Here is a 14,113-nt window from a genome sequence, read left to right as displayed (position 1 = left end):
ACTCAGATGTCAACATGTCCTAGCTGCCTGGGGATCTGTGGATGACACATACCGTTTATAGCATCTTATGCTATGTGTCATCCACAGATCCACCCCATATCAGTGTCATACCAGGATCCCCCTCCCTATAAGGCCCCATTCACACATCCAAAATTTGCATAACGGAATTGCGGACCCATTCATTTCTATAGGGCAACACGACGTTCTGGTGGATACGGAAATGCGGACACGCACATTACCGCTGCTACGGATGTCTAAATGGAGCCTAACAGTGTCAGTGGCACAGATCCCCCCCCCCCTCCCTATAACAGTGTCATCTACAGATCCCCCCCCCCGTAACAGTGTCATGACATCCACAGACCCCCGACCCCCCCTCCCTATAACACTATAAGAGTATCATCCACAGATCCCTCCACCCCATAACATTGTAATGACTCATGACATCCACAGACCACAGATCACCCTCCCACCGCTCACTTTTGAACATGATTTCTCTAAACAGTAATGTAGTAAACACTGTAATCATCCAGGCTGCACTGACATTAACTTTAAAGGGGTTCTGCAATTTCATTTAACTGATGATCTATCCTCTGGTAGATCATCAGCTTCTGATCGGCGGGGGTCCGACACCCGGCACCCCCGCCGATCAGCTCTTTGAGAAGGAACCTGCGCTCCAGCAGCACCGCGGCCTTCTCACTGTTTACCGCCAGCCCACTGACGTCACGGCTCACGACTAGTATCAACTAGCCTGAGTGCGGCTAAGCTCTGTTCACTTGAATGGAGCTTAGCCCCGCCCAGGCCAGTGATACTAGTCGTAACTCGTGAGATGACTGGGCCTGCGGAAAACAGTGAGAAGGCTGCGGCGCTACTGGAGCGACGGTACCTGGGACCCCCGCCGATCAGAAGCTGATGATCTATCCAGGAGTATAGATCATCAGTTAAATTAAAGCGCAGAACCCCTTTAACTTTTAAATCAGGAAGATTCAGGGAATCAGGGGCAGCCGCCAACCAGCTCTCCTCTCAGACTCAGTCAGATCTAATCTGTCTAGTTAGAAATATAGAAAGAGACTTAGTCCACTAAGTCACTACTTAACCTTATATTATTAAAGGGGTATTCCCATCAGACAATGGGGGCATATTGCTAGGATATGTCCCCATTGTCTGATAGGTGCGGGTCCCACCTCTGGGACCCGCACCTACAACGAGAACGGAGCCGGGGAGAGTTGTGGCTGGAGGACCCCGGGTTTCCCAGGGTCCGTCCACCACCAGGCACAGCTCCCCGCCTCTCCCATTGAAATGAATGGGAGCGCACCGCACATGCACAGCCAACGCTCCCATTCATTTCTATGGGGCCAACGGAAATAGCCGAGCCAGCGCTCGGCTATTTTCGGCGGCTCCATAGAAATGAACGGAAGGCGGCTGCGCATGCGCAGTGTGCCCTCCTCCACTTTCTCTGCTCCGTTCTCCTTGTAGGTGCGGGTCCCAGCGGTAGGACCCTCACCTATCAGACAATGGGGGCATATCCTAGCGATATGCCCCCATTGTCAGATGGGATAACCCCTTTAAGTTAACCTCTCAGTGTCCTGGCTGCAGTGCTACACACCTTTCAATCACCACTAGGTCTGGTCGGTCTTTGGTCAGTCTCAGTCCGTCTGCCTGTGTCTCTTCGGTATATATGGGTAGGGTAGGGCCACGCCGACGCCACGCAACACTGTCTGCTGTCTCGTCACTGTCTTAGTCTCTAGTCTGGGCCTGGCTGGCTTAGGCAGGTTAGACTATGCAGTGGGCGGGCTGCTCACAGTGACGTCATGCGCCGGAGGAGGAGCAGGAGCGCCGCCCGCACTGCTGCCACAGACAGTCACAGACGCAATTAAGTACTTTGAATTAATCATGCAGATCAGGCTCAGCAGCTGAGAGAGCCTGAGGCTCTGAGCTAGTCTAGACTAGCGGCAAGCTGATTCATTTATGCACTCGTCAGGTCCTGGGGGCGGGGCTGAGAATGCGGCGGCGCGGCGGCGGTGGGTGGACTGGAGAGTAGAGAAGAAGAGAGTAAGACCTGAGAGACCGCAACGCCAACGGCAGATGAGATCATCAGAGATGTGAAGACTGAAGAATCAGATGTCCAGTACAGAGCGCAGCAGGCACGCAGCACATGTCATGTCACAAGACTCACAGACCAACTAGTCTAGTAGTACCAAATTTTAGTTGGGGGGGCACATGGGGGGGGCACAGCTTGATGTAGGGGGGGCCGTGGCCCCCTCTGGCCCCCCCCCTGGCGACGCCACTGATTATGACCCAGGACCTCTCATCCAGCACCAATGTTTGACCTAACAAATGCTCTTCTGGATGAATAGGCAAAAATTCCTACAGACAGAATCCAATATCTTGTAGAAAGCCTTTCCAGAAGAGTGGAAGGTTTTTTTAGCTGAAAAAGGGGAGAACAACTATTAATGCCTATAGATTTAAAATGGGATGTCATAAAAGCTCCTGTATGTGTAGGTGTCACAGTACTTTCAGTGGATCCGGCACTGAAAGATGCCTACAGAATGCCAGTCAGCCCCATTAAGTATAATGGGGTCGGGCGATGATCAGGACACATTCCGGCAAACAATGCAGAGGATCGGCTGGACACAAACCGCAGCATCTAGACGATTCCCATCATTGTCTGCCAGAATAGCCCAACCGAATTTACACTGGAGGTGTGAAACTAGCCTTAGAAGTTATGATATTCTGGCATATTGCAGAGGGTCGCCCTAGTCTTAATTTCCATACTGTAAAATTCTTCACATTTGGAATCATTCTCTGTTTTTCACCTATGCCCCTCCGTATGACCAATTCTTTAGTCTCTGTTTTGTCTGTATTGTAAATACCATATGTTGTCTGGCTTGTGTTACTGTAGTTACTAGCCCAGCATAAAGGTCAATATGTCAGACCTCTGGTAATTCTGAAATAATTGTCTGATTTGTGGCTCTTTAAAGTCTTTTCCTGCTTGATGACTAATATCAAACATAGCATTATTCAGCTCTGCCTAATTGGCCTGTGATCGGTTCCAGTAAAAGAACATAGTAGTTGGGTTGTGTTTCAGGAAATATTTATTTTTGATAGCAATTTGCTTGCTATTGTCATCTACTGACATTCTAGACTTATACGAACATCAACAGTAAGAGTGTGGACAAGGATGAAATATTAAAACATACTGTATGAGACTCATCTGACTTAAAGGGAACCTGTCACCATGAGTATGCAGTGCAGTCTGCAGACTCCATGTTATAGAGCAGGAGGAGCTGAGTGGATTGATATATAGCTTTGTGGGGAAAAATTCACTATAACTTTAATTTCATTGATTTAAAGTCCTGCTCATTTTGGGCTTTGAAGTCAGGAAGGCGGTCTTATAGTGATTGACAGCTAGTGATGCACCGCCTTCTTGACTTCAAAGCATAGAATAAGCAGGAATTTAAATAAATGAAATGCAAGTTAAAATTCATCTTTTTTCCTACAAAACTATATATCAATCTGTTCAGCTCCTCCTGCTCTGTAATATGTTTCCTACAGCTCATACACCATGTTTATTGTGACAGGCTCCCTTTAAAAGTGATAGTAGTTTGGGTTGTGTACCTGAAGGGTTCTGGACCCTCTTCACATAGCTGATTAACATTAGAATACTTGGGGCGCAGATGCTTTTAGTTCAGGAGTTTAACAAGAACGTACTTGATTGCAGGATCAGACCTTTGTAGTCTGTAATCATGGAGAAGAATTAGCATCGACCTGAGTTTAAGGCCCTGACTGTATTTTTGCTCCGCATCCGATCCGCATTTTTTGCATATCGGATGCAGGCCCGTTCATTTCAATGGGGCCGAAAAAAATGTGGACAGCACGCCGTATGCTGTCTGCATCCATATGACCATTCTGCAGTTCCGCAAAAAAAATGGAAAATGTCCTATTCTTGGCCATTTTGTGGACAAGAATAAGCATTGCTACAATGGGTCAGCAAGAAAACTGATGCAGCACAAGTTTCACACGGACATCATCTGCGGACCACAAAGTACATACGGTCGTGTGAATGCACCCTGAGGTTAAGGCCCCTTTCACCCGGGCGAGTTTTCTGCGCAGGTGCAAATACGTGAGGTGAACGCATTGCACCCGCACTAAATCTGGACCCCTTTATTTCTATGGGGCTGTGAACATGAGCGGTGATTTTCACGCATCATTTGTGCATTGCATTAAAATCGCAGCATGCTCTATTTTGAAGTAAATGGGGCTGCGTGAAAATCGCAAGTGCGGATGCAGTGCGATTTTCACGCACAGTTGCTAGGAGATGATCGGGATGGAGACCCGATCATTATTATTTTCCCTTATAACATGGTTATAAAAGAAAATAATAGCATTCTTAATACAGAATGCATAGTAAAATAGGGTTGGAGGGGTTAAAAAAATAAATAAATTTAACTCACCTCATCCACTTGTTTGCGCAGCCCGGCTTCTCTTCTTTCTTCTTCTTTGAGGAAAAGGACTTGTGGTGATGTCACTGCGCTCATCACATGGTCCGTCACATGATCCATCACCATGTGATGAGCGCAGTGATGTCATCAAAGGTCCTTTACCCAGGTCCTGAAGAAAGAAGAGAAGCCGGGCTGCGCGAACAAGTGGATTAAGGTGAGTTAAATTATTTTAAAACATTTTTTAACCCCTCCAACCCTATTTTACTAAGCATTCTGTATTAAGAATGCTATTATTTTCCCTTATAACCATGTTATAAGGGAAAATAATTACATCTACACAACCTAAGTTGAACCCAAACCTGAACTTCAGTGAAGAAGTTCGGGTCTGGGTACAACATTCAGTTTTTTATCACGCGCGTGCAAAATGCATTGCACCCGCGCAATAAAAACTGAATGGAACGCAATCACAGTCAAAACTGACTGAAATTGCGTACCTACTCGCGCGAGTTTGCCGCAATGCACCCGGGACGCATCCTGAGCCAAAACGTGACGCCCGTGTGAAAGAGGCCTAAGGTTCAGATGATACATAGATTTACATTGGAGCTGTATACATCAAACAGTAGGATATTTTTTAAGTTACTGATCCTTATTTTGAATGCAGTGGAGCAGGTGTGTGAAGGTATACTGCAAATACTTTTTTTTTACCTTGTCTTTGGTAGGACTTTCTCATCAATTTGGTCCTCTGGTAACTTGCAGATGTAAAAAATAATATCTTATGAAATGAAAAAACTTACTATACTCTCTTATTTTTCAAAATTAGACAAAGAACACACTGCAAAAATGACCGTGCTTAAAACGCCAGGGCACCTTCATGCAACTTTTGCCTCAACGCGTAAATTTTTTTTTTTATTGTAAAAAGAGCATAGAAATTCCTGCTTGTAACGAAACGTCTGACCCAAGCAGAGCAGTAATTGACAGGGCCCAATATGGTGATGTTTTTACTGCCTGGCAGAGGATGCAGCAGTTAGGGCTCTTTAACACGAACGGATGCTGTACGTGTCATCCGCTGCGTGAAAGAGAGCCAAGCCCCACTCTGGACAGCAGAGACACGGAGCAGTAACATGATTTATAATGCTCCGTGACTCTCTGTGATCTTTTTACTACGAAATCACAGTGAGATAAAGTTGTCACTGTGGTTTTGTAGTAAAAAGATCACAGAGCGGCACGGAGCATTATAAATCATGTTACTGCTCCGTGTCTCTGCTGTCCGCTCGTGTGCAACAGCCCTTACAGAGAGAGCAGAGCCTCTAGGTGTAATGGCAACGCCCCCGTTGCTCCGAGAGCCTCACTTGCATATATTAAAACATTATTTTTCTCAGCAATGCGGGCACATATGAACATAGGACCAACACAGATGCCTTCAGCTGCCAAGCGCACATATAACAGGTCAGCCAGTGTCATAGGTACAAAACTGCTGACAGATGCACTTTAATATGGGGAAATTGCCATCTACCTCTCTCCGATTTTGTGCCTTCCTCTGGACCAACACTGTATTATTATAGATTGGGGTCTTTTTCTAACCTTAGCAACCATGTAACTATGAGTATTTGGATAAATTGCTAAAAAAAAATAAAAAGACTTCCTAGAGACATGCCACATGAATTAAATCAGCTGCCACCCTACCGGGGTTAAGCTACAGCTGTCAGAACGTGGAGCTATAAACAGGATTACATTTGTAACCGCACAGTCCTAAGAATATTGGTAGAAAAAAATAATTCTCCTCTTTTCTCATCTAATGTACTTATATTTAATTAAAAAAAGCTCAACATCCATTAAGTGATTAATCATCCTTTTTGTAAAGTCCCATCATTCAGTAATTTGCAGGTAGGTCTAGGGTGAGCAGTAGTACTAGATAGAGCCTGACATTGACTGCACAGCTGGGACCACACATGATCTTTCCTTCAGGATATTTTAGTACTTTGCCTGTCAACAAATTACACTCTTTTACATGGATTTACAGCAGCGCGCTACAGTGGCATAACAGGCCGCCTGGCATAATTCAACTGTTTACACAGAGCATGGAAACTAAAACGTTTCCCCATACAAGTAAAAACACAGAGAACGAAATTAGCTCGGAACAAGTTCAAATGATCAAAAGAATGCGAGTGTATGTGAAACTTTATCGCATGATCCGCTGGAGCTGTGGATTTTAAAGACTGAAATGTTGAAAGAATGATTATGGTCTAGACTTGTTATAACAGGAAGCAGCAGAAAATGGCTCAAGTCAAACGTTACATACAGCAGCGTATCTCTGCTGTGCAGACGTATTACCACCTTTAATGATGCTTGTAGCATTAAATGGGGTTGTCCACCAAATGTATTTATCACATATCCACATGAAAGACTCCATGGAGCCAAAGGGATCTGTCAAGTAACATAGTACATAAGGCCGAAAAAAGACATCTGTCCATCCAGTTCGGCCTGTCATCCTGCAAGTTGATCCAGAGGAAGGAAAATAAAATCCTGTGAGGTAGAAGCTAATTTTCCCCACTAGGGGGGAAAAAATTCCTTCCCGACTCCAATCAGGCAATCAGAATAACTCCCTGAATCAACGACCCCTCTCTAGCAGCTATAGCCTGTAATATAATTACCCTCCAGAAATACATCCAGGCCCCTCCTGAATTCCTTTATTGTACTCACCATCACCACCTCCTCAGGCAGAGAGCTCCATAGTCTCACTGCTCTTACCGTAAAGAATCCTCTTCTATGTTTGTGTACAAACCTTCTTTCCTCCAGACGCAGAGGATGTCCCCTCGTCACAGTCCTGGGGATAAATAGATGATGGGAGAGATCTCTGTACTGACCCCTGATATATTTATACATATTAATTAGATCTCCCGTCAGTCGTCTTTTTTCTAAAGTGAATAGCCCTAATGTTGATAATCTTTCAGGGTACTGTAGTTGCCCCATTCCAGTTATTACTTTAGTTGCCCTCCTCTGAACCCTCTTCAGCTCTGCTATGTCTGCCTTGTTCACAGTAGCCCAGAACTGTACACAGTACTCCATGTGTGGTCTGACTAGTGATTTTTAAAGTGGTAGGACGATGTTCTCATCACGGGCATCTATGCCCCTTTTGATGCAACCCATTATCTTATTGGCCTTGGAAACAGCTGCCTGACACTGGTTTTTGCAGCTTAGTTTGCTGTTCACTAAAATTCCTAGGTCCTTTTCCATGTCAGTGTTACCCAGTGTTTTACCATTTAGTATGTACAGGTGACTTGCATTATTCCTTCCCATGTGCATAACCTTATATTTGTCAGTGTAAAACCTCATCTGCCACTTATCTGCCCAAGCCTCCAAACTATCCAGATCCCTCTGTAGCTGTATAGTGTCCTCTTCCATATCAATTACTTTACACAGTTTAGTGTCATCTGCAAAAATTTATATTTTACTGTGCAAGCCTTTTACAAGATCATTTATAAATATATTGAAGAGAATAGGACCCAATGCTGACCCCTGAGGTACCCCACTAGTGACAGTGACCCAATCTGAGTGTGTACCGTTAATATCATTGAGCCAGTTACTTACCCACATATAGACATTTTCTCCCAGTCCAAGCATTCTCATTTTATATATTAGCCTTTTATGCGGTACAGTGTCAAATGCTTTGGAGAATTCCAGATATACGACATCCATTGATTCACTACTGTCAAGTCTAGAACTTACCTCCTCATAGAAACTGATTAAATTAGTTTGACATGACCGATCCCTTATAAAGCCACGCTGATATGGAGTTATTTGTTTATTTTCATTGAGGTGCTCCAAGATAGCATCTCTCAGAAAACCTTCAAACAGTTTACCCACGACAGATGTTAAACTTTGCGGCCTATAGTTTCCAGGCTCTGTTTTTGGACCCTTTTTGAATATTAGCACTACATTTGCTATGCGCCAATCCTGTGGAACACTCCTTGTCAGTATAGAGTCCTTAAATATCAGAAATAAGGGTCTGGCTATGAGATGACTAATTATCTTAGGATACAGGGGTGTATGCCATCTGGTCCTGGCGATTTGTCTATTTTAATTTTTTTAAGATGCCGCTGTACTTCTTCCTGGGTCAGACAGGGCACTTTTAATGGGAAATTTAATTTTACATTCTGCATTTCATCTGACAGTTTATTTTCTTCAGTGAATACAGTGGAGAAAAAAATATTTAATAGCTTTGCTTTCTCCTCATCGCTCTCTGCAACTTTCCCCTCATTACTTTGTAGAGGGCCGACACCTTCATATTTACACTTTTTACCATTTATATAATTGAAAAACATTTTAGGGTTAGTTTTGCTCTCTTTGGCAATCTCTTGGTCTCTAGTTTGGCTGCTTTTATTTGTTTACATATTACATATTCTATTTTGTTCCTTTTTCTCACTGTGATTTTTTCAGTGCTTCCTCGCAACCCTCCTGTTTTAGTGATTTAAATGCTTTCTTTTAGTCATTTCTTTACAGTTCTATATATCCACATTGTTTTTTTGTTTTTTTTGTTCCTTAACCTTTTATTCCCATAAGGTATGTACCTCTCACAATTAGATTTTAGGATGTTTTTCAAAATAATCCATTTTGTGGCTGTATTTTTATTTTTGAGGACTTTGTCCCAGTTAGTTAAGCCTATGGTCTCTCTTAGTTGGCTAAATTTAGCTTTTTTGAAGTTAGGTATTTTTGTTCCTCCCTGAAGAAACACTCTTTTGAATGAGAATTGGAAGGTTATTACTTTATGGTCACTATTTCCCAGGTGTCCACCGACCTGCACATCTGTTGTTCTGTCGGGTCTATTGGTTATTACTAAGTCTTTTATGGCCGTCCCTCTAGTCGGGTCCTGAACCAGTTGGGAAAAGTAATTGTCTTTGGTTATTGCCAAGAACCTGTTTCCTTTAAGAGATATACAAGTTTCAGTTTCCCAGTCTATATCCTGGTAGTTGAAGTCCCCCATAATAACCACCTCATTATGATTTCCCGCCTCGTCTATCTAGTTTAGTAGCAGATTTTCTATGGACTCTGATATATTAGGTGGTTTATAATAAACTCCTATTAGTAATTTATTATTGTTTTTGCCTCCATGTATTTCTACCCACAGTGACTCCACATGTTCATGTCCCTCACTTAAATCTTCCCGGATTGTGGGCTTTAGACAGGACTTTACATAAAGGCAGACCCCTCCCCGGTTTTGGCGATCCTTTCTAAACAGACTGTAATCTTCGAGCTCCAGGAAGACAACACACCGTTCGACTATCCTGGTCTTTGTAACAGATTGCCCTATCTGTACCCCTAATAATTCAGTCTCCCACTACCAGCACCTGTCTGGCCTGTCCTGCTCTCCTGCTCCCCTGCATACTGGAGCTGACATTCCCCTGACTGGCAGAGGAAGTGTCCGGCTGCAGCAGTGCTCTCCCTGAAATGACATCACCCTCATCTGCCAACCGTTCTTGTAAACTAGTGCCTTTGGCTAGATGAAATGTCCCCTGATCCCTGGTCCACCTTTTGCAGTGAACCCCATCTATTGCACCCAGGGGCTGAATGAATGGAAAGGTTCTCTTCTCTCGCTTCTGTTGAAGTTACGGAAACAACCAAGCCAGTATGCTGGCTGCTCACCATTTATCCTCTGTCTGGATACAGTGGTCTTCCCACCAGGAGGCACAGGGGTCACCATAGGTGCATTTCACAGAAGTAGAATTCTCATCTATCAGAGATCTATGTCCATAAATGTCCCTCTGTACTAAATAGAAAAACAAAATTCAGCTATTTTTGTGTATAAAGGCATGTTTGTATTTATATAATTTCTTTAAATGTATATATTTCTCTAGTTGTACTTGCTAAGTGGTTGGGTTCTTCTTAGTGTGATGTCAAAGATGTGGTGTATGATATGAGCCAATCAGATGTTTCTACTCTCTGTTGTTTCCCCTCTCACATAGAAACATAGAATGTGTCAGCAGATAAGAACCATTTGGCCCATCTAGTCTGCCCAATATACTGAATACTATGAATAGCCCCTGGCTCCATCTTATATGAAGGATGGCCGTATGCCTATCCCATGCATGCTTGAACTCATCCACTGTATTTGCAGCTACCACTTCTGCAGGAAGGCTATTCCATGCATCCACTACTCTCTCAGTAAAGTAATACTTCCTGATATTACTTTTAAACCTTTGCCCCTCTAATTTAAAACTATGTCCTCTTGTAGCAGTTTTTCTTCTTTTAAATATTCTCTCCTCTTTTACCTTGTTGATTCATTTTATGTATTTAAAAGTTTCTATCATGTCCCCTCTGTCTCGTCTTTCTTCCAAGCTATACATGTTAAGGTCCTTTAACCTTTCCTGGTAAGTTTTATCCTGCAATCCATGTACCAGTTTAGTAGCTCTTCTCTGAACTCTCTCCAAAGTATCAATACCCTTCTGGAGATATGGTCTCCAGTACTGAACACAATACTCCAAATGAGGTCTCACTAGTGCTCTGTAGAGCGGCATGAGCACCTCCCTCTTTCTACTGGTAATGCCTCTCCCTATACACCCAAGCATTCTGCTTGCATTTCCTGCTGCTCTATGACATTGTCTGCCTACCTTTAAGTCTTCTGAAATAATGACCCCTAAATCCCTTTCCTCAGATACTGAGGTTAGGACTGTATCACTGATTGTATATTCTGCTCTTGGGTTTTTACGCCCCAGGTGCATTATCTTGCACTTATCAACATTAAATTTTAGTTGCCAGATTTTTGACCATTCCTCTAGTTTTCCTAAATCCTTTTCCATTTGGTGTATCCCTCCAGGAACATCAACCCTGTTACAAATCTTTGTGTCATCAGCAAAAAGACACACCTTACCATCGAGGCCTTCTGCAATTTCACTGATAAAGATATTAAACAATATGGGTCCCGGAACCGATCCCTGAGGTACCCCACTGGTAACAAGACCTTGGTCTGAATATACTCCATTGATTACAACCCTCTGTTGTCTGTCCCTCAGCCACTGCCTAATCTATTCAACAATATGGGAGTCCAAGCTCAACGACTGTAATTTATTGATAAGCCTTCTATGTGGGACAGTATCAAAAGCCTTACTAAAGTCTCGATAAGCTGTCTACTGCACCTCCGCCATCTATTAATAGAAACATACAGGAAGAGGCAAGAAGACCGTAACATGGTGCCTCTCCTCCCTCATCCATCCTTCTTCCCACAGCATTAATCTTACACACAGGCACAGGCAGGGAGTCTGCCCCTCCTGCCCCTTTCCCCTCACTGAGTGTATAAGCTCTTCTTGGTGTGATGTTAAAGCTGTGCTGTATGATCTGAGCAAATGAAATGTCTTCACTTCTGTTGTTCCCTCTCCCCTCTCATAGCATAAATCTTACAGGCAGAGGCAGGGAGACTGTAACATGATGCCTCTCCTCCCTCATCCCCCTCATTGAGTGGGTGTGATGTCAAAGCTGTGTGGTATGATCTAAGCAAATTGGATGTCTCCCCTCCTATTTTTCTCCCTACCCTCTCACAGCATGAATCTTAGATAGAGGCAGGGAGACTGTAACATGATGCTCCACTTCCCCACCACTGAGTGGGTGTCACGGATGCGGTGTGGGAGGGAAACTCCACACCGAGCACAGGAGAGAAGGGGATAGGAGCGAGGCCTGGAAACGAGGGTAAAATAGGTCACCTCCTAGAACAACCATAATCCAAGTCCTGATTAACTATTAGTATGAACTGACCTTGATGGTAGGAAAGTTCATACACAGGAACCTAGAGCCCTAACACACCCTGTAGGGCCCTGGTATAGTGACAGGACTTGAGACAACCTATTCCTTCACCAGAATGATGAACAGGAGTCTCCCTCAGGCTTGGATACAAAATACAGGGAAACACAACAAACAAAATACAAATAGGAAAGACGGCACTTAACTTCACGTGGAACAAAGGCAACGCCAGGAGCTCAACCAAGATCCAACCACCAGCTAGCCCAGAGTCCAGAAACTGAAGCTATAAACCGCACCCCCAGAAGGGGTAGGCAGTAATAAAATAGGGGAAGTTAAATGACCAAACCAACAACACCTGCCAGAGGTGTGGTCATTACCAAAACAATACAGACACAAATGATCCACAAAGAACCATTCAGCTTAACCCACGTGTTGCCAGTCTCTCTGATCTCCTGGCCTGGGAGTGTCCGTGACAGTGGGTGGGCTTTTCTTGGTGTGAATATCACGCTGGGCTGTATGATCTCAGCCAATCAGATGTATCCCCTCTTGTTGCTTCCCTTCCACTCTCATGCATAAATCTTACACAGAGGTAGGGAAACTGTGTCATGATGCTGCTCCTCCCTCTTCCCTCTCACAGCATGAGTTTCACATAGACAATGAGGTACAGATCCTGCACCTATTACCATGTGCTACTAATATATGAAAAAATGAGAAGAGGCTTTAAGGCCCAAAATGCAACAGTCATAAACTAGTTATTGAATTTACGTAACTAAACTTAATTCTCTATATTGTTTTCTGAAGGCAACAAGAGAAACTCTAACGAATCACTGCAATAACCTTGGAGAATCCCTTGGAAAAGAGAATGACATTGCCTTAATCATCGATGGGCAGACCCTGAAGTACGCTCTGTCATTTGAAGTCCGTCAGTGCTTCTTAGACCTGGCGCTCTCTTGTAAGGCCGTCATCTGCTGCAGGTACAACACCATTATATGTGTACTTTATTTTCATACGAGCCTCTAAAATCTTTAAGCAGTTATGTCTGGAGCTGGGGCTGTAAAATCCATACTGGATCTTGTAAAATAGTTTGTTTGGGAAATGTATAGCGCAGAATGACTTAACAGCCAAATTAATACAGGGAAGAGTGTTTAACCGGAGCATTTTCTTATGAGCAAAACAGAAACTTTAGATAATCTCAGCTGGAAAACTACACAATGTAAGCAGATGTTGATTTCTTTTATATTTCCTCCAGCATTTTATTGAAGATACTTTGAGAATGTTGCTTTTTCTGAAAACTAAGAAGATATATTTTTTTCTTTATGTTCTTCACCTCTTAACTATTTCTAAATTATTACATTTATAGTTTAACAGGTCAATAGTTTATTGCAAGGATAGGATAAAAGGGCTTATTCTGTCCACAAACAACCACTGTTGTCCAAAGGTTGTATATACCTGTCATTGCAGCACAGCTCCATAACATGAACTTTACTGAAAGGCTATGGGCACCTATGAGGGCATTTTTCTTATTACATGCTACTTATTTTGGGCTAAAAATGTATATTTTTAATTCGTCTTTATAACATTTTTTAACATGTTCCTCTATTACCATCTATCTGCAAATTGTTGCCTCTCCTTCTTACTGAATTCTGTCAGAGAGCTGCTCTGACGGCTCAACCTGTAGCTCTTATCACTCCACTCCTAACAGCTCATACATACTCATTGAAGCTAAATTCTTATCAGCTTGATCATACTTTAGCTTCAGTGAATGTTTATGAGCTGTTAGGAACGTAGAGATAAGGGCTACAGTTTGAACCATCAGAGCAGCTTGCTGACGAATTCACTGAGAAGCCACAGATTGCAGATGTAGTAAAACTGAAGGCTGCAAAGGAATAAACTGTTTGGAAATTTGTGATAAATACCAATTGAAAAAATGATTTTACTCCAAAATA

At 43.2% G+C, this 14,113-nt stretch overlaps 1 protein-coding gene across 1 annotated transcript in view; it reads left to right on the top strand.

Annotated features, from left to right (window-relative positions):
* The window catches only part of ATP8A2 (ATPase phospholipid transporting 8A2), a 197,383-nt gene extending 183,920 nt beyond the window's left edge, over positions 1-13,463 (top strand). The window contains exons 24-25 of the mRNA XM_044283455.1: positions 12,969-13,141; positions 13,430-13,463. Of these exons, the coding sequence (XP_044139390.1) occupies positions 12,969-13,141; positions 13,430-13,463 (207 nt within the window). The remainder of the gene's footprint in view (positions 1-12,968; positions 13,142-13,429) is intronic.
* Positions 13,464-14,113: the final 650 nt, after the last annotated feature.

Source organism: Bufo gargarizans, chromosome 1, assembly GCF_014858855.1.
Source record: "Bufo gargarizans isolate SCDJY-AF-19 chromosome 1, ASM1485885v1, whole genome shotgun sequence".
Taxonomy (NCBI): Eukaryota; Metazoa; Chordata; class Amphibia; order Anura; family Bufonidae; genus Bufo; species Bufo gargarizans.
This window is presented reverse-complemented; position numbering and strand designations above follow the sequence as displayed.